We start from the raw sequence: 21660 nt of genomic DNA on the forward strand, positions 1-21660 counted from the left end.
GGGGGGGGGGTTGTGGTAGGATTTCAACACTTTGGGTGCGAAGAGAGGATTTTGCAAGGAAGAAATCTGTGTATGTATGTGTATACAGGGCGAAGTTCTTCCGACCAACAATATAACCTTTTCTCGACAGGCCGTTTTCAGATCGGTCGAGGAATTGGTTGATGGGAGGGCGAAACTGCGGTATGGTGGTATGGGCCGGCGGCGAACGCGAAAGATGCGACAGAGAGGATCTTGGAGGAGGGAATGGCGATGGGCGGAGAGAAGAGAGAGAGATTCGAGCAGCGATATCAGGGCGCTGGGAGCAAGTGGTGAAGTTGTTGTTTGCGACGCACGCGGTTGGAGTGAGAGACGGCGGCGGAGGGCGAAGAGGAGAAGCGAGTGAGCTGGAACAAGACTGACAAAACCTTCCAGAAGGGTTCAGGGATTTTTCGGGGCTAACATTGGACGGGGCGGGGAGTATGGTATGTATTATGTATGGGTATGATATGGTATGGTATGGTATGGGTATGGTTAGTATGGTATAGTAGAGTAACTAGGGTTATCAGATGCTGAGTGAGCTGTTACTTACAATATCAAGTAATGTCATACCATATCATACCATACCATACCATACGCAGCCACCGAGGCCCCTAGGTACGAATTTCCCGGCTCGAAATCCTGTGGGACAAAGGAGCGTTTAGGTAACTAGCGCAATTGGCCGGTCGATTAGCCACTTTGCCGAGATTGAAGATGACGCTACGCAATCCGCCAAGAGACGAAACTTGTCGTAATTGGCTCTGTTCCGTAATACCTGGGAATTTATTTGCTTTCTTTCTTTCTTTCTTTCTACTTTCTACTTTCATTGGAAGGAAGGTTTCTCTTCTGTTTGTTCTTGTCTTGGCGAACCTCGAAACTTGGGGGGGGCGAGAGATAGATCCATTATATCGCATCCTCATGAGAAAAGGGAGACATCGATGATATCAGATATCAGATATCAGATATCAGATATACATACACATCTCTTACTCCCTTTTGATATCAATTGTGATCAATGTTGTGTTTCTATCCAGCCTTTTTATTTTTATTTCTGTTTATTCGAAGTGGGCTGGTATGTAATATATACCCTCCCAGCCAGGATCAAAATTACTTAAAACTATTCTAGAAGCCCTTCCGTCGTGGCCACAACACCTGAATTTGAGCATTCCGCAGCAGGTACAGTACAAAGACGATGCGCCGAGTGCATCCGCGAAGCTTGCTGTGTGTGTGTGTTGTCGCCCGAAAACACTTCGACTTACCCACTATACCATACCACCTACTACTCTTGGCCGATTTCAAACCCGGCTGTCGGTTTCTGCCCTCTGACGAGCTCCGAACGGGTTAAGTCATAGACCTCATCTTCCGCGTCCGTAATCCGTACTGTGTACGGAGTACTCCGTACAGATTAGGCAAATAAGAAATCGCTCACCCACCCTATGATCCTCGGGAATTTTATCCCCTCGTCATCACTTACGGGATGCTCTAAGTTACCTTATCTCCTGGGTGGCATTTTGTTATTGGAAGAGCTGTATGAGAGTGGATATGATATCTAGCCTTGGAAGAAGTGCGCACAAGGCTGGACCGCTTACGGATACTCTGGACTCAACGATGGATGCACGCTGCGTAGGGGCCGTGGACAGGACATTCAAACGGTTGATCAGCACGCAGATGGCTAGCGAAAAGTTTGAATTGGGTATTCGGAGAATGAGCCCTGTACATACACAATATGCCACCACTGTTTGTTTTAAGGCCGTTGTTTGATGGAAGCAATGGAATGGGATTCCGAATTCTCATTTTGACCCGTTCCCCCTTGAAGCCGAGCTACTCCTGGATTGGTCCAGACAAGTCCTAGACTCCTGGGTGGCACACGACAAGAAATAAGAAAATAAGGGAAAAAAGAAGAAAAAAACAGAAAAGAAGAAAATAGAAAAAAGGACAACTAACTCAAAAGGAACCAATAAACTGGGCTGCTCTGCGCTCAGGTCCGTTGACTTGTTTCAAGATAACACAGTTAATGGAGTTCACAACACAAAGCCGAACTGCATCAAGAAAGGCATCTATTAGATAGCCCTCTGCTTGAAAAGGTCTCGAGCATAAAAAAGAAAGAAATACTAATGAGCCCTCTTTTTGGGGCCTAGGTAAAAAAATCCCCCCCGCTCTCGTATTCTTTGTTAGCTTCCATTCACTATTAATTATTGCCGCCCAAGGGGAGGGAAAAAAAAAGAGAAGCTGGCCATGTCGTGTCTGGACCAACTTTTTTTTTTTTTTCTTTTTTTTCAATTTATTTATTAAAAAAAAAAAAAAAAATAGTTAGTAGGCTGCGGCTATAAATTATTTTCGCTTGGTTCAGATGGAAATCATGGAAGCCCTGTTTTTGCCCTCTTATCTACTACTCTACTAGTTACAGTATACTCCGTACAATAAACATGAACATGACTGGCCCCAAAAGATTCAACGGCGTCGCCGGGCGGCATGACCGATAATAACACTCCAGCCATGGACTCATCGGCGCATCGGACATGTTCTGTTTGTTTGTGCTTACATAGAATGTGCGGACTAGCTTCAGGGTACATACAGACTTTTGACTCCGTACAAAGTTACAAAAGTTACAAGCTTAACCTTCGGAGGCCATGCAGAGAGAGCCGGCCGATTTGAGATGAAACTTCACTCGCTCTCCTTGCTGGCTTCGTATTTAGCACACTTCCCTTTTCCCCACCCCCCCCCCCCCCTGGCATTTGCGCCTGTTTAGTACAAGCCTGGATGGATCCATATATGTACCCTGTATGGGATGGGATGTAGCCCCCCCTCCGGGGGCCAGGATGGAATGACTGATGAATAAATGAAGAGTCTGAATTGACTGACTGGACTTCCGCCAGCCATACAATTTTCTCCCGCTCCCGCTTCCAAAAAGGTTCTAAAAAGATTCCTCCCTCGGCTGGAATCCAGAAACTGCGCTTGCACTAACGAAAATTCCTCTGCCCCAAAAAAAAAAAGAAATCCCTAGTTCCGCCCGCCGGGGCTACTACTCTACTACTGCGTACAAAGGAACAGCAAGAATAATAAAATAATAAAATAAAATAAAATAAAATAAAATAAAACAAAATCATAGGTAACACTAAATCAGTGGCGTCCGCTAACTAACTAAAATAATAAATTCTTATTCTTGGGAAGAGACTTTAGGAGAGACTTTAGGAGAGGGGGAACAAACTCTCTCTCTCTCCCCTTTTACTCCGAGTCGGCTCCGGGCTAACTGGACTGATCAAAAGGGAGGATAACTAGCTTCAACTGTAATTTGCGCCAGCCGGCAGTTGAAGAACTTGTCAGTTCCCTCTTTTTCCCCGCGCTGTTGCCCCGGCCGGGCCGTTTTGAAGAAAAAGGCAGATCAAGCTCGCTCCTTGTTACCTTTGACAGCTTCCTGTGGAGTTATGGATCATTAATAATGATTGCTTTTCCTATCCGCGCACTATGTATGGGTCTACGCTGTACGCTGCTTGTATGTTGACGGACGGGCTGTGGGTATGTTTTATATTTTTATCCATTTAAGTAAGCAAGATAGGGAATTTTCAATAATGAAAGGGCTCTTTTATCGCCACGACAAATAGAACCAAGCGAACTAAGCTTCTACGATGCATTATTTACCCACTCATGCCCCGATATCCCATCCCACAGGCCTCAAAAAAAGATCAATATTAAAAATAAATAAACGACGCCTTCTTCACAAGTCACCACCAGCCTCGTGTGCGCACAACTAGCAAAAAAGAGGCGGAAAGGAAACGAAAACAAGCACAACCAAAGCGTCGTTGATAGCAGCAGCAGCAAACCGCCGTGGGGCCGGATCATTCAAGCGTTGGCCCCAACCAGAAGCGGCTAAGTGTGAGAGCACTTCACTTTTACTGCGTATATCGCTAAGACTTTGGGGGGATTTCCGGGGCTAGTCGGGTAGATAGATAGATGAAGATGAATGGGCTGGTGGTAGCTTGCAGCTTGCAGCTTGCAACTTGCAACTTGGCAGTCCGCCGAATCGCTGAAATAATAATAATAATAATAATAATAATGAGATACATAACTTAAGTTACTCCGTAAGTACGCCGAGTGGGGTGGAACAACCCATGCCGTGCCCTGTCTTCCCTGGCCGCTATTCTTGTCAGTGGATCCTTGATGCAGAGGATGGGGCGGGGAGACGGTCTTCCAGAAGTATTCTTGACTAGTAAGTATCCTTCGTTTGCTGGTCGTTTTTGGGGACAGGTAATAACTCGTGTGTAATGTATACATGCATACGGTACGATACTGTATCTTATCATGTTGCCTATACATAACCAAACAGTGCCTACTACTGCGTAGCTTACATGCTACGGCGGTGATACACAGGTGCAGTTGCATATGTATAGAGAATTGAGTTTATTTATTTATTATTAATATTAATCAAGCTCAATAGTTGAGCTGATGGTTGACATTTCCTTTGTTGTGAGATATAAAATAGGCTTTGATTTCCTAACCAGCCAGCTGCTGCCAAGGTTGTTATTATTATTTCTATTTATTATTGAGATGTCCGTCCCGTCCTCCTCTAAACAGGGACATCAAACAATAATACAACGCAATAGCCAAGGCAAAACCAAAGAGCTATCTATCTATCTATTTATCCAACCACCCGAAGGCATCCATGGATACCAAACGATATCCCAAGAAGATTTCGTGACCAACGATCAAGGCACAGCGGAATGGAAAAGAAGAAGAAGAAGAAGAAGAAGAAGAAGAAGAAGAAGAAGAAGAAGAAGAAGAAGAAGAAGAAGAAATGCATCGAACAATCTTTGAAACTTCTTCCAGCCGCGCCGCCAGGCGGGCAGGGATAACCTGTAACTAACAGAGCACGAAAGACGCTGACCCTGTCTGCGTCTGACACGAGTGAGTCTCCTCGCCCTCACTATTAGCCGCTACCAATCGAGCCGATTGTGGACTGACTGCACCCAACTGATCAATCGTTGGGATTGATCTTGGTTGCTTGGCCCTGGGGTATGGTAGTTATGGATAGCATCGTTATCGTTATGGAGAGAGGAGAGGGCGGGAGAATTATTACAGTGTAGAGACTTGGGAGAGTCGGCGAATTTCTGGCTAGTTAGTTTCTCTTTTATTTTTTAATTAATTAATTAATTATTCTTCTTTCCTGGCGATTCTGAGCTGCACTTGCTGCTGACTGGGACTAGGACTTGGACTGGGATGATGTGTTGGCGTCGAGGATGGATGAGGTTCTTGGGGCTGATCATTTTTTACTTTTTATTTAGTTACTTTTTTTTTTTTTTTTTTTTTTTTTTTTTTTTTTTTTTTTTTTTTTTTGCCCGCCAGGTAAAATCGAACAAACAAAACATGACTTATCATAGTATATCTACGATGTAGTGTGTGCGTATGTATGTACATACATGTACATGTACACTGAGGCGGCTGGGATGAAGGATGTCGGGGAATGTCTCAATTATGTGCTGAATTTCAACTATTTAGTCTGCCTAGCCATGAATTAACTTCTCTTTTCCCATCTCCTCTCCTTCTCCTAGAATTTCTTTTGTCTGAACCGTTTTTCCGCAGGTGGACAGGAGTTTTTTCCACCTCTTTTTTTGCCTTCATTGTTGTTGACCTTTCGGTTTGGCTGGCTGACTATATCTAGATAGAACCTCTTGCTCTCGCCTACAGGACCAGACCTCTCTCTCTTTCTTCTCCCTTGGCTACTTCAAAAGGGCCGCATCAATAATGAATAAAAAAAAAATCAAGTTTATTGCCCCACAGCCTACTCTGTACAGGCCCGCTGAGATTCGCAAATGATTCCCAGCGCAACTTCTATACCTACCCCTACCAAGCATAGCCCACACTGCAAACAAAGAGCCCTCCCCTCCCTGCCTTGTTGCTCCAGATGACCCCCATGGACGCCCTGCAAGACTTGCCAATAATGACCCAAAAGCTGGGGTAAACTGCTTTTGATTCGCGGTTACTGCATAAGTCCCAAGGCCATAGTTGTTATGTCTATCTTAAACCGCCCCCCTCCGGCCTCAATCCCCAAGGCCATGGTACTGTATCTGCATATATATATATATATATATATATATAGTGTGCAGCGAGCATTCGATTGATATACCTTGCCTATTGCACATATGTACGGTACATGTACGGTACATGTACTATACATCCATGCTACATCCATGCAACTTTACACTTCCCTACTTTATAAAAGGCCAGTTTCAATCAGGAATATAAATAAAGAATTTTATGTGTTTGTTTCTTTTTTTTCTTTTCTTTTTCTTTTCTTTTTTTTTTTTTCCTATGACTTGGGTAAGAAACTGGGAAAAGGATTTCATTTTGTGGCTATACTATTTATCTCCCCTTTTCTTTTTCGTTAGTTAACAGGCACATATAGACATGGATGGTTCATTTATTTACTCTACCTACCCTTACCCCACTAAAAAGGCTTCTAAAAAAAGTTTATATCGTGTTTCAAAATGAGTTCCATGAAATACTAGCCTAAGGGGCCCCTGAAACCCGATGTGAATTCTGTTGATATAGTTATATATATATATTTCCTCCCTAACAAAATACGGAAATGTGAGTGTTGCGCCGCCATCAAAATGTGCGTTTCCTTGATGGTTTCCTCTCTCTTTTATTCCCCCTATCCTATCTTATTTGTATTTCTGTTTATTATGCTTAAAAGATACATACATGTACAGTACATACATATGACTTGGAGGAAGACGGACCAGGGCTTGGCGTGCCCAACCCTCCTCTTCTCTTGATCCAACCTCGACGAGTTTCCATGCACGCAACGTACTATACATGACATGTAACTTCCCCCATAGGATAGGGGCTAAGAAGTACACTAGAAGTGCCAGAGTTCGAAGATCCGCGTCTTCTTGATTCCTTTTCTTTTGGTGTGTACTTACTACCTTTGTCAGGGTTTTAATTCTATTCTACATAGGACGCATGTAGAAAGCAAATCGATGATAGGAGTTCAATCAAGGAAAAATGGGGGAGGGGGGAGTCCTTTTACACCTGTTGAAAAAACATATCCTAGCAACGTTTATAACAAAATAAATTGGGCCTGGTATATCAGGATCTAATGAATGTGTGTCTATGGAAATGCTTCTAGATCTTCCAAGTTAAAAACATATTATACTTATGCCATGTAATATTGATACTATACCAAGGGGTAACTAGTAGGTAGTAAATAAGTGTAGATTGATTGATACTATTGCCCCGGGGCGAGGAATGTTGGGTGCCGCTGAAAAAAACCATTGCAATGCAATTCGTACAAAATGCCAATGAATGGTAGGTCGCAAATCTGAGTCCAATGCCTGTGTTTGATGTCGTAGAGAAAATAACCAACAACAAGGCCCAACCGCCGCTGTACCACTTCACTCCTCAAGCTCAAGTTGCAATTGACTCTCTGTTACGTAGAAGATAGAAACCGGTTAGAGAGAGAAGTTTCTTTTTGGTTTTTATGTGTGGCCCATGGCTTGCGCGCGGGATTTCGAGAGAAGAAGAGAAGAAACCCTTGGACAACGTACCCCATATTTTATTGGCGGATCCAACGATGATTTCCGCCTTCGTGAGAAGCTTCGCGGAAATACGTTGCGATCCTTGGAGGTCTATATTTCGTGGCTGGGCCTATCAAATAGCGATGGTTAGTCTGACATTCAGTGACCGGAAAGATAAGAGAATCGTGGAAGATAAGCTATGAATCCGCTACCCAGTGGAGAGCAGAGGTTTGTTTGGCCAACCGGGGGGGGGGGGGGGCGGGGAAGAACAGAAACATCGAGCTCACCATCATCAAAACAGGCAGCAAATCCTTCGGGTCAGCCTCCGCAAGGGCTCTGAGCGTCTTAAACCCATTCTCCCACAATAATCTTGCGGTTCGACTCTTCACGTACGCCACCTGGGCCATTTCCAACAGGTCTGCTCGCGCTCCGGCCTGCAGACGGTCGCGCATGTGATCTAGCACGACTGCCAGCATGTCCCAGCCCATGCGTTGGCAGAATTTGACAATACCAGCGGCAAATCCATGGCAGATTTGGGTCAGGGTTTGGACATTGCCTCGCGGGATGTTGTATTTCCGTGCGATGGTTGATATGGGGACTTCATTGCTGAGATCACGCAACTGGAACGCTGTATATGCGCGATGATAGATGCGTGCGAGTGTCTCGTCCTTTATACGAGTCCGGGATTGTGCCCTGTCATTTGGAAAAATATATTAGGGGAACTGACTTCTCGAACTTTTGAGGGTTTTCGTTAAAAAAAAAAAAAAAAAAAAAAAAAAAAAAAAAAAAACTATGGTTATGACCAACGGTGTCACCAGGAGGGATTGATATGTGTTTTCTAGCACGACTTACATTTTGTTCACGAATGCAGGTTCCACCCCTACGAGCTGCAAGGCACGAATCCCGCTCTCATCAAGGTTGTTCATCTGGTCCCGAAAAATAGACCAGTCGATATCAGCCGGGGCTGAATTTTGAAGAGGGGCGAACATATAGAAAATGTGCATCTCCCCGTCCATGACGAAGGATTTCAAAGCCCGCTTCAGTTCATCATGGATGAAGATACCATCTTCGGGGCTGAGCGAGGAGGACACCACAGCCTGCCCCAGTTGCGTTGGCTCGAAATATTCGTCTTGCTTGAGATCGACAAGGCCGTGGTCGACTAGCTCTTTGAGAGTACTGTCCACCATGGAGAATAGCTCATCCGTTTCCATATTCTGGTAGAGCAAAGTACACGTTACATATTCGTTAACGGTCTCCCGACTAGAAACAAGTCGAGTTGCGATGGCTTCAAGAAGCGCCCTGATAGCAACTCAGATATTAGCTGTAGTTAAGACAGGACAGAACTAACATGGGTTTAGTTAGTTATACCTTTTAATGCCCCGTTTTTCAGGGGTTAGCCCACTTGCGATGGCAGGCATTTCTGCCTCCAATAATTCTGCCACTGCCTCCAAGTCATCTTTTTGGCACAAAAGGTAGGTTTCCCCAACCTCATCTTTGCCCTTCCGGCCAGCTCGTCCCCGCATCTGCCGTCTGATCAACTTAGCCATGGGCCCTAAAAGTGAGAGTGTACACGATGATGCGGGGTACATACAGCATTGCTGGCCCAACCAAATCGCGGCCCATTCGAGCTCCGCAAAGAATAACTCGCCGTGCAGGGAGGTTTATACCAGCTGCTAGGCTACATGTAGCAACTAGTACCCGAAGGATACCCTTATCGTATGCCTCCGCAATCAAATCGCGTTCTTCTGTCGTTAAGCCAGCATCTACGATTGCCCAAAAACAAGTTAATAATAATTGTAAGAAGGGTGAGGTTTTCATCAAAAGGATATACTCAGCACTAACGGTGAAAAGCCACTCCTTTTATGACTGTCTTTTGGAATACAGGGTCAATTCCACACGGGAGGCTCTGCAACCCGGCGATGAGATCCATCCGACGCTCCGAAAGATCTTTGTCCAACATTGTTTCGTCTGGCATCGCCTGGCTAATGAGTATCGCATTACTCTGACAGGCTTGTCGACTGCCACAAAACACGAGAGCGCCATATCCGGATAGAGCAGTTTCCAAGGCCAACGACACCATTGCATTGGCAGTTGAGGTCGCCAACTCCTTATACGTCGATCGGTCGATTATTCTGCACGCAAGTGAGTTTCGTTGCGACGGGTCAGGCTTGTTTAACTGCGTGGCTGTTCTAAAAAACTCTTTAGAACTGGTGGCTGGGTAGATCTCATTGTTGTAAACAAGATGCTCCCGAATAGGTATCGGTCGATATTTGGAAATATAGTAATTCGCCCGCAACCATTTCGCGAGGACCTCCGTATTCTGGTAGAATTATGAGTCCGTGAGTAAGACGAAATAAGTTAAACCTTCGCTTCTTCAGCTTCTTCATTTTGAGATTATGGAGCACCAACCGATAATGTGGCGCTCATACCAACGATTTGGATGTCTTGCTTCAATAGCATTAATTTTGTTACCATGATCTCTATCAGATAACCACGATGCTCATCATCAAGCATATGAAGCTCATCCAAAACAACAACACCCAGATCGTTAATCTTGCACTCCTCAATGGCAGTGTTTACCAATGAATTGGCCTAAAAAGGAATTGGAAGGATCAGCCAGATATTCGCCGCCGCTGGTCGAAAGGAGGAAAAAGCCTGTCAAACCTTTTCAATCGTACAAACAGCTATATCTGTATCGGCCCATGTAGCTCTAGTTTTGCTCCCACCAAAAAACCCCGTGACCCGAATCGAGCTTTGCGGCTGTCGCCAGTGTGGTACCGACGAGGCCTCATCTACTGTGGTCGGCGTGTCAATGTTTTTAGTCACACCTTCCACCACACGGCGAAGCCATTTGAGCTTCTCTTGCACGAGGGCAACATAGGGAAGAACAAGGATAGCCTTTTTGGATGGATCATCAATGACACGTTTTAGCATCAACACATCTGCAACCAGGGACTTTCCACCGCCAGTCGGGGCACTGTACACGAGGTTCTTTTCCGCAGTGAGGTGACCTCTGCCAAGAAGACAGGACGCCTGCCATGGATAGATGCAGTTCACACCTAGAGAGGCAAAATTGGTAACCAACTGGGGCGGTAACCCATACGTTTGATGGGATAGGGATAGCAGTGGATTTTGCGACGGTCCCGGAGTAGACGAAACCGCTCGCCGTTGCGAGTATTCTGATATGGTATCATTGGATATCCCTACTGCATCCGGCACATCACGTATCCTGCTCGCAATGATACGTGTGGTGTTTGCCGTGGAAGATAAACTGGGACGAATAAATCCGTCTGGCTTAATAACGGTGTTATTCCCAAATGTTCGAATGGGCTGCTGATTTATAGTTGGTATCTGGGGTGACAAGAAGTCCCCAGGATGCGACCTCTTTGTTCCTGCTATGGAAGCTGTGGGAAAGGATTGGTTTCGCACTATATCAATAGACGTTTGAGGCTTGTCGGAGTGGGCATGGATGGTGGTTGGCAGAGAATTCATTTCGCATTGGGTTGCCCAACATTAAAACAAAAACAACATAAGGGAAACAACAGAAGATTTTCTCATTCGATCCAACGTGTGTAGTCTGTCATTATATCATCTTATTCATATCCCACACTCTGGATTATCTACTATATCGCGCCTGTCATTGTTTGGAGATTAGCTGAAATAGGCAGAAGATTGTTCCGCGCTAAGAGCGCGGAAGCGTATGATCACCGCGCAACATAGTTTTCCCGGTGTCCGTTTAAACCTCACTTTCTCCCTCATTCATCCACCAGTAACTACAGAGGACATTCGAGTTTTACCAAAACCACTAGCAGTTATTATTATTAGTATTCTTCTTCCTTTTATTCTCCTATTTCAGTGTGAACCTATACAGAAGATCTCTCTCAGCATCTTACCCTGAGAGTGTGATTCAAAGGTTGCTTAAGCCAGCGTACGATTACAGGCGTACGCCGGCTTCTTATATATTGAATCTCGTACGCTAAATTAATTAGTGGCTGCTAGGGCCCCCTTTACATTCATACGCGTACGCTAGTAGTTCGGAAGCGTACGCGTACGCTAGTAGTTCGGAAGCAGCCGCGTTATTATCCAACGGTCATACGTTCTTCTGAACCACATCCTCCCCCACCAGATTTGGTCACGCCCATGTGATCATGTCGTACACCCTAGCTTCATGCGGATTAGCTCGCCACTAGTGTTTCGCGATCATGTGGCCTATCCCTGATTCGGCTAGTGTCCCGCGTACACCCTCACAAAGAAACTTCCACTATATTACATCACTCATTCACTAACTTTTTCCATTCTTCAACCATCTTCTCCATCATCATCATCATTGAACATCACTATCTCATTCAAGATTTCTACTTCTTCTTCTGTTCAACTCTTTCCATCTGTTCATCTATCACATTGTATGTGTTTCTGACAATGACTCTCTGTTCTCATAACAAGCATCATCATAGTGCTCATATCAGGTAGTTTGTTAGCAGTAAGTGTAATGTGTTGTGAAATGTGATCAGAACTTGTTTATCTTCTAACAATTGTCAGAACAATGTATTATCATGAATGATGACACATCTTCTTCATCTTCTTATATACTCTCAACTATTTCTTCTTCTCAGCAGGTTTCTGATTGTGTTTTCTGACATAATTTTGTGTGAACACAGATACTGATATTTGTTTTTATTTATGTAGAATCTTCATATATTGACAGATCTGCATCTGCTGATGATAGTGAACTCAGTGTTGAATCATTGATTGAGAACTTGAAGAATATGATAATGAAGAAATTGTTCATATCATATATAGCTGAGTCTTCAGTGTTTCTCTCTGTCTCTTCTACTGCTTCTTTCTCTGCTACTCTCTTCTCTATTTCTTTCTCTATCACTCTTCAATCTTCTATACTTGTCTCTGTGTCTGGTTCTCCCGCTCCTGCTATTTCTGTTCCCGCGACCCCTACTTCTGCTACTTCTGGTTTTACTGCCTCTGTCTTTGTTACTAGCTCTCCCTGTTTCAAGGAGATGTTGTGTAGACTTAATGAATTATGTCTCTCAGTGTGTATGCTTCTGCCCTTCTTACTGACTTCTAGAATGATTTATTGTACAAAGATAGTATATGACATGACTATCTGAAGCTCAGTCACAGACACTGATTATTATATTCATTTTAAATATTTATGATGAGATAATTATTCATTTGTATCAGAGAATTATCTCTCTCTTTAACAGTGTCTAGATTGTAAGTCTTTTCATTTTTCATCTTTTTCTTCTGATGCTGATTTTCCTGTTCTTAGAAAAAATTGTTATGAGTTTTACTGTGTATGAAGTTGTGATATTCACAGACATTAAGAAGCTTTTTATAACTGTAAAGTTCAATATTGTGAAGATATTCACTCTGATGAATTCTTTCAGAATAATAGATCTGTATCAGTCTATTCTCTAGTGTCTGTCATCTGACTTCATGATGCAGGCAAAAGATATTCATGTTTTTGAAAATGAGAATGTGAATGTCATTCTCTTTTACACCTATAAGTGTGAGACTTGTATGCCTTGTCTGAGATATCATTGTGAGAATGAGTTATTCATATACTGTGTTCTACTTTCTGTATTTCCTCATGTTCTTCTCTCTCTTTCTGAGAAGTCTTATGTGTGTTGTAATTGCATGTACAATTCTAAGGTCAGTGAGTGTTCATTTAGTAACTGTTCTTATCTCTGATTCTGTGATTTTGTATACTAACAATAGTTCTTAGTTACTTCAGTGCTAGAGATCATTTTAATTGAAGATGATAACACTGCTAAGACTACTCTCTTCTGTTCTTAAGCTTCTCTCATCACTTTCTCTCTCTTCTCTGTGAGAAAGGTTGTGTGTACACTGAGTCATAAGTGTTCAGCCCTGAGTGACTCTCACTGTCATTTGTCTGATTCTGTGCCTTCTTCTTCTGTTTCTTCTGCCTCTGTCTCTTCTGCCCTGGCTTCTGATTCTGTGAATTTCATACTCTTCTTCAATTTCTCTACATATACACATACACATTTCTATATTGGCATTTCAGCCAATCTTGTGATAAATGACATTAATATCATACACAGAGTGGTAGAGGAATTGAAGATGTGTATGATATTGTTATGAGAGTAGCTTGCAGCTCTCAAATCTCTTGCAGATCTTGAGTTTTGAGATTTCCTTTGTTTTTGATGTTTTTCAGATGGCATGGTGTTGGAAATAGATTAAACATGTGACATATGAAAATGAATGAGATGTGTATGATAATATTTGTCTTTTTGCAGCTGACTCTTACAGTTGATGATCAATTCATTATCTCTTTTCTTTTTCTTATACTTTTTCTTTATCTGCTAGTCACTACTCTTACACGACCTCTATATGATACAGTGTTTGATGACTAGGTTCAGTAGCTTTCATCTTTGTAATTCTGTCTTGTGCATTATACTATCTCTCTTCACCTGCTCAGATTACTACAGTAAACAGCTCATTAAAACTAATCTTACCTGACCTCTGAGTGTTCTCAGAGGTTGAGATGACTTGGTCTCACATGTCTGTGAATATTTCAGATAGTTTATCCTCTGTGATCTCTGTGATTGAACTGATGTAAACAGTTAAATTCAACTCTGAATTTCTTTTTCTTCTGTGATCTGATTCATGTGCAAGTCTGTCACTTTGAGACTGCTCTTTACTGTGTTGTATTCACTGTCTGCAGTGTGTTATCATACAACTGACTACAGTCTCATCACTTATTGAAGTGTGATATTTACCTGATTTCTTCATTTCTTCTCATTCTTTCCTTGTAATCATGAAAAGATTGAAATAAGTAAGATCATCTGATTTGTAAGTATCTATGATTTCTCTTACTTCATGAGACTTTTTAATTATAAGCCTCTTCTTTTTCAACACTGATGATAGTGCTGTGAATGATTATAATCTGCTCAGGTCTTGCATCTTTGCTTTCACAAGTTATGAATTATTGATTAAGTTGTATAAGATCTGTCTCTCTGATTCTTTCAATGTGTACATTCTCAGAGAATGTGATTTGAGTATCTTATATGACTCAAACCATCTAGATTGAAACTTCTCAGAACTCTTATTGCATATGAGAACTTATGTTCTCACCTTGAGACTCAATTTCTTAACAAGTGAGTCTTGTATTCTTTTCAATTGAATTGCTCAGTTCAGAAGTAACTTGTTAGCTTTTGTATGTGCATAGCTGATCTCTTTCAATCTTGGTTCTGTGTCTGTGACTGTTGTGTCTGTAACTGCTGTTCTCTCTCTCATCTTTTCTGAAGCATTCTCTGAGATGCGCGGATGCAATTCATACAACAGGTAGAATGATGAACACTTGAAGACTGCATGCTGCTGAATTTGTGTAGCTAATAGCATCTGTCTGAGATATTCATCTCATAGTCTCATAGACTTACTCACTAGATATTTCATCAGCATGTTACTCAAGATTTCATTCAAGTATTTCATCTTTCTGTTTATCTGTGAATGATATGACATTGTTCTATAATGTCTTGTCTGTAACTGGCTCATGAAATGTCTCACTGCTTCTCTCATGAGATTTGCACTGTTATCAGTTAGGATCTCGCGCGGCATTTCATAGTTGATATAGATCTTATCATGTAGAAACTTCATCATCACCTTCTCTGTTGTCTCTGAAACTGCTTTTGCAACTGGTCAGTCAGTAGCATAATCAATAGCAGTGATTATTCATCAGTTTTCATTTGATGTTCGCGGCAATATGTCTATGAGGTTCACTTCTCATTGTTTGAATAATTGTATTGTACACTTCATCTGATATTGTACTTTCTTATGTTCTAACCCTTTCATAGATTCTTTTGTGACCTGGCAATTTGAGCACTTGTGAGTGTATGCCTGAATGTCCTTGATCATGCTTAGTTAGTATGCTCTTGATTTGAGTACACTCATGAGTTCAGAGCTTTCTAAGTGACTGAATTCCTTGTGCATGCGAGTCATCAAGTTGTGTCTAAATGAAGATTCTAGATAGAGAGCTTCTATGTATTCTAGATTGTGGTAAAGCACAATATCATTTTCATTTCTCAATTTCCTCAGCTTGAAGTTTGAAAGCATCTCTTCTACTACTTTCATGAGACACTTGTTATTTGACATCTTGTCATTCTTCAAGTGAGAGATCATAGTGTTCACTCATTCTGATTTCTTGCATTCTCTCAGTGTGTTTAACATGAATGTCTCTTGTGCCTGATTCACAGAACTCTCACTCATGAAATCAAGTCTGTGACTGATTGCATTCAGCATCACTGTGTCTGATTCTTTTCAGTATTTGATATGAAGATTGTATGCTTGAAACTCTGAGATTCAACATACTAAGTATTTGAAAGATTTTATTGTTGATTATAGATAGACAAGGCTTTTATAATCTGTGATCACTGTTGTTGTATGCCTGTTGTTGATATATCTATCTCACAATGCCAGTGTGTGCTTGATTGCTAGCAATTTCTTTTCATACACTGAGTAATTAAGCTCAGCATCTGATAGTTTCCTATCATTGTATGTCACTGAGTGCAGCTTGCTGTTCTTGCTCATCTGTAGAAGAGCATCTTCAATAGCCTATTCAGATGCATCTGTCTTGATGTAGAAAGGTTTATTATGATCTGATTGAATAAGCACTGAGAATGTTATTACACATTCTCTCAGTGTGAGAAAAGTCTCTTCATACACAGCATTTCAGATGATTGAATGAAACTTCTTCTTTTACAGATTTGCATTCATTTCTCTTAAGAGATCTGAGAGTGATGCAGATATTTGTGTGAAATCCTTGATAAATCTGCAGTAATATGAGATCAACTCAAGAAACTGTTGTACATGATGTACATTTCTCAGCCATGGTCAATTCACTATGACATTCAATTTCTCTGAAATGAGGTGTATACAGTTATCACTCACTACATGTCTCACAAACTTCAACTCTTTCATTTCAAACATACACTTAATTGATTTGATGTAGAGCTTATACTCTGTCAGAGTTGTAAGCACTTCATTGAGATGCTTCAGATGTTTGTTGTATGAGTTTAAAAAGACTAGAATGTCATTGAGATATACAAGATATGAGATTTCATTCTATTTATGAAGAATTGTATTCATCATTGTTTGAAAGATGACAGGTGCATTTGTCAGACTGAATGACATTGCTAGGAATTTGAACTTTTCTCATTGTGTATTAAACACAGTTCACAGAACTGACAGTTTGTCTATGCAGATCTGTCAGTATTCTGAGAGAAGATTAATCTTCAATAGATATTGAGTGTTTCTGACTGTATTCAACTGTTGTTGAATCTGTGGCAGTGAATATTCATTCTTGATTGTAAGCTTGTTGAGTGCTTGATAATTGATACACATCTGCCACTCCTCACCCGCCTTTTTCACAAATAGGACTGGAAAGCCTCACATGCTTAATGAGAGTTGTATGAGACTATGTTCTAGAAGGTCTGTGATCTGACACTTCTGTTCTTTGAGATGTGTTTGTGACAGAGAGTATGCATTCTGATTGACTGGTTTTGCATTCTCTGTGTCAATCTCATGTACAAATTCTTATTTCAGCAGCAATTCTGATGAAAGATCTGTTCAGAAGATCTTTTCATGCTTCTTCAGAAGCTTCTTCATATACTTGTTCTTCTGTATATTCTTTATCTTAGTTTTCTTCACTTCTGAGTTCTGTATGACATACAGAATGCTTTCAGATGAGGTCTTGTGAATCATTCTCTTTGCTTGTTAATGTGTAAGCAGATTTAACTCTTCTATATCAGAGATGTGAAATGTCCTTCTTATATCAGTTGATAGAATTGTATGAATCATTTTCTTTCTATCAGTTAACTGCATATGACATGTATGTCATTGAATCTGTGAGTTGAACCTTTGAAATCAATTGAGTTCAAGAATAAGATTGTATTTCATGTTCTACAGCTCTCATGCTTAAATATAGCAAGATCATTCTCTGAAGTGCAAGGGAACTCTTACTCTTGCAGGTGATATCAAATATCAGTTATCAGATAATCTTATATGTCAGGAATTCTTCACTCAGTGAATCTCTTTCAATCTTTGAATCATATGATTATTAATATATTGTGTAGAAGCTTCTGTGTCTGCTAACACTTTTGCAGTCATCTCTTAATTCTTATTCAAGTGCTCTCTATACATTAACATTTCAGGTCTCAAGGCATTGAGATGAGTGTCTACTTCATCATTCTTATCTGTATCTCATTCAGAAGCCTGCTTCTTCTTTGCATTTGTAGAATTCAGAGAGTCATCTAATATGAGCATCTCTTTCACTTTGAAGACTTTTTATAGAATATCAGTGAGTGTCTCTGAGCTCACTGATTCTGCTAGTTTTTTAACTCTCTTGCTTCTCTTGACTGTGCATGCTGAGTGTAATCTTTTGTATCATGATTTTAGCATCTGCAGTTGAAGCAAGCTCAATACTCATGACATCAAGGTTTTCACTCAGGGAATCTCTTTTTCAGAGGATTTGATACTTTAGTGATGATATTCAGATCTAGATTCATCATGTCTGAGTGTGTAGCTGATGTTGTAGAAGTCTGATTATCTGTTCTCTGCTGAGATATACTTGATTGCAGTATTTTCTGTTACAATTGACTTGCTTGTTTCTGTATAATGAGAATATTATATACTTTCTTCACTGTGTCTGACTGTGAGGTTAAGCATTTTCATTTCACTCTCAACTTGAGTGTAAGATCATGAATGAAGATCTGTAAACAGAAAGATGTTAAAAGCTCTTTATTCAATATGAGATAGTGTAAGCTGAAGTGTGTGAAGTACAATGTAAGATTACTCACTTATCTACACTCAGTGAAGTGTTTATAACACTTATCTCATGTGTTTACTTTCTCAAAGTTGTGCAAGATTCATTTGAAAAACTCATTTTATATTTGTAAGAATGAATATTACTCCAGGTCTGTGAGATTTATCTTTTTATCAGTCATTCATAATGACTTTGCTTTTCTGTGTAGAAATGTGGCAGATTTTAAGACTTGTTGAAATTCTGTTGACTGCCTGCCTATGAGTTCATGTTCAATTTGATAATATGATTACATCTGACTTAGCCAGCTGATTACAGCATTATTTTTTCAGTTGTTATTAAAGCTTGATAGCTCTAACAGATCTTCTGACTTGATATATTTCATGCTTAAATTCTCATTCTGTGCAGTGATCTCTGATGATGTGTACACTTCTGAAGAGATTGTGAATGATTGTGATGAGATCTTCAGATTCAGTGTAGTTGTCTGTCTGTATAAATATTTGATCTTCTGCTGTAGATCTAAGATCTGGTTTTCTCTATTCTTATTAATGATGATAATTGCATCAGTGAAGCTCTTCATAGTGAATGCTTAATCTGCAGCAAATGCCAATTGTTATTTAGTCTCTGCCTCAGTCTGCTACTGTGTATGCAAGGCCTCAATTTCATTTAGAATTCTTGTATGTGTACAGAGCTTCAATTCTGATTCAGCTGTCTCAGCTGCTTTTCTTACTGCTTTGAGTAATTTCTCTGAGAGATTCTATATATCTTTCAGTTCAGATAGCAGAGAAGAGTGTTGTTTGTATTAGCTAGAAGAGATATTCATTTCAGTGATTTCTTGTTAATTGTATGATATCTATTGTTATCACTGTATCATTATATCACTATATTATTATATTACTATATCACTCTGTTATCATTGTATAACTCTGATGATGATCACTTTCTCTTTTATTCTTCTTTTGAGTAGGGAGTGAACTTCTTTGAATCTGGTTCACTGCTCTTATTTCTTTTCTCACACTTCATCTGTTTGTATATATGGCATTCGCCTGAGTGTGAAGTTTTCTTTCAACAAGTGAAGCAGCAGCATTAATCAGATGCTCTTTCACTCATTGCTCTTTATACACTATCTTTTGAGGTGTTCTAGGACCACTCTGACATGATAACTATGAATTGCTTTGTAGATGGAATTATCATGCTCTGAAGGAGCCTGTGCTTCTCACCAGTTTTTAGACATGCTATCAGATGTGATTCAAAGGTTGCTTAAGCCAGTGTACAATTACAGGCGTACGCCGGCTTCTTATATATTGAATCTTGTACACTAAATTAATTAGTGGCTGCTAGGGCCCTCTTTACATTTGTATGCGTACGCTAGTAGTTCGGAAGTGTACGCGTACGCTAGTAGTTCGGAAGCAGCCGCGTTATTATCCGACGGTCGTACGTTCTTCCGAATCACAAGAGCAGAATTTATTTCTAATCACTCATCTAACTACTCTTACTCAGATGTATACAGATCTCAAGCAGTCTTTATATTAATTATATGATTTTATATGCATGTCATTGATCAGAGAAAACTCTTCACTACTTTTAATTTGAAATCTAGTATGATTCTGATTCTTTAATATCTCTAAACTAGACTGTTCAGAGAAATTCATTAAAATCAGATTATATCTGAGTGAATACAAAGACAATCTTTGTATATTAGAACTTAATGTTATTCTGTCTATTAATCATATATATATATGGTGAAAATCATTTTCTTCTAGTTCATTGATGAATCCTCTGTAGTCAAGTCTCAGAAGATTGTGAATGTAATCAAATAGATCATGAACAAGTTATCTTGTGTTAGAGATAGAATTCAAACCTGCAGCTCTGATGTCTTAGAAGGGTCATTCTCTCATAGCCAGTTCTCATCATGGACAGCACTTTTTCCCCATCAAACTACTATCAGTAAAGAAGATTTTTTACCATGTCTCATCTGTTTGTAAAATTAATTCCCCTTGTTGTTCACATGGTGGGGCCAAAATGTTATAGTAGTAGTAGCATGAAATGATCTAACTGGATTTGAATTTGATGTGAGGATGTGAAGCAATGAAGCATGAAGCAGACTGAATGAAATGAAGCTGACACTTTTTGTTAGTCATTTTGCATTTTTAGCTGAATTATTATTATTATTGGTTCTGACCTGACACAACAATGTTTCTGCGGGAAACTTCAACTCCCAACTCTTGTCATGGTGATGAACCAGACAGATAAGAACAGGTTCTTGATATGCACTACATACACCTAGTTACAATGTGGTGAAGGAACTTGCGCCACACTTCCCACTCATGTTGTCCCTGATAACTCTTTTCTGTGGCTTTTCACTCTTGGTCGGGGCGGTGGCGACTCAGCTGCTATTAATATTACTCAGTGTACTCCGTAGCGTATCTCCCATAGACAGGTACCTATCATTTTGCATTTTTTGCTCTAATCATGGAATAATAACAGTTCCCTTCTGGCTCTCCAGTCCATAGAAAAGTTCAAAAAAGTGCAAAGGATCATATTATTTATTAATTCTTTTTAAGAAGAAGAAAATAACTCAGAAGTGGAGGTTCTGTTTTCAAAGGAATGAGCAATTTTTTTTTTTTTTTTAAGTTCCCCCTGCCACGAGGCAAAAAGATGCGGGCTATAAAACCGGACAGACGGGACGGCGGGTGAGGTTACGAACTTACAGGTAGCGACAGAACACAGTTTTCCCCACACAACTACCCACGCTCAAAGTTCATACATACATACATAACCCTCTCGTTGTTTTCTCGGTGAGTTGACCATGGCAGTTGTTCGAGAAGGTCAATCCCATGAGTGATAGATGATTGAGAAAAGCCAATTGATCGAAAACGAGGTCTTGTGTTTGCAGCGTTTTTAGGGTATCGTATCAACCGTCCGGGGGAAGAATAATAATATATACTGGGGACTGCGCGTGTCTGCTGCGCCGCGCGGGGCGTGGGTGTTATTAAAATATAATGATAATTATAATCAGAATACGTCTGTCTGTAATCTGTACTCTAAATAATCAGAAGAAGGATAGTTAGTAAGAGTCACACATGGATTGGGTCCTGTCTTCGTACCCCGTACCCCCCCGTATGTTTGTCTCTACTACTACTACTACTACTACTACTACTACTACTACTACTACTACTACTACTACTACTACTACTACTTATTGCGACACTCGCGATGAAAGGAAAATAATAACCTAAACATAGAGATATATAGAGGAGTATGATATGCCATATTATCATCATCGTGTACTGTGTTAAGAACAGTGTTCAAAATAAGAGCTCCCAAAGCATCTTTTAA

General features: G+C 40.6%; 2 protein-coding genes across 2 annotated transcripts in view; one reads left to right on the forward strand and one right to left on the reverse strand.

Annotated features, from left to right (window-relative positions):
- BDCG_01472 (uncharacterized protein) overlaps positions 1-382 on the forward strand; it is a gene marked incomplete at both ends in the record, with an annotated part of 536 nt that extends 154 nt beyond the window's left edge. Inside the window, one exon of the mRNA XM_045416984.1 lies at positions 89-382. Coding sequence (XP_045273920.1) covers positions 89-382 — 294 coding nt within the window. The remainder of the gene's footprint in view (positions 1-88) is intronic.
- Positions 383-7005: 6623 nt separating this feature from the next.
- Positions 7006-11172, reverse strand: BDCG_01474 (DNA polymerase theta subunit). Its single transcript, XM_045416985.1, has 9 exons — positions 10194-11172; positions 9939-10121; positions 9372-9849; positions 9121-9292; positions 8898-9059; positions 8382-8828; positions 7817-8222; positions 7560-7659; positions 7006-7438 (listed from the first exon to the last, which is right to left on the reverse strand). The coding sequence occupies exons 1-9, from the start codon at positions 11019-11021 to the stop codon at positions 7407-7409; spliced, it is 2808 nt and encodes a 935-aa protein (XP_045273921.1). The 5' UTR covers positions 11022-11172; the 3' UTR covers positions 7006-7406.
- Positions 11173-21660: the final 10488 nt, after the last annotated feature.

Source organism: Blastomyces dermatitidis (assembly GCF_000003525.1).
Source record: "Blastomyces dermatitidis ER-3 genomic scaffold supercont1.2, whole genome shotgun sequence".
Classification (NCBI taxonomy): Eukaryota; Fungi; Ascomycota; class Eurotiomycetes; order Onygenales; family Ajellomycetaceae; genus Blastomyces; species Blastomyces dermatitidis.

Coding starts and splice junctions, on each gene's coding strand:
- BDCG_01474 (XM_045416985.1), bottom strand. CDS start 11,021: ATGAATTCTCTGCCAACCACCATCCATGCCCACTCCGACAAGCCTCAA. Junction 8,829..8,897: donor GAAAAACGGGGCATTAAAAG/GTATAACTAACT, acceptor AGTTGCTATCAG/GGCGCTTCTTGAAGCCATCG. Junction 8,223..8,381: donor CCTGCATTCGTGAACAAAAT/GTAAGTCGTGCT, acceptor TCCAAATGACAG/GGCACAATCCCGGACTCGTA.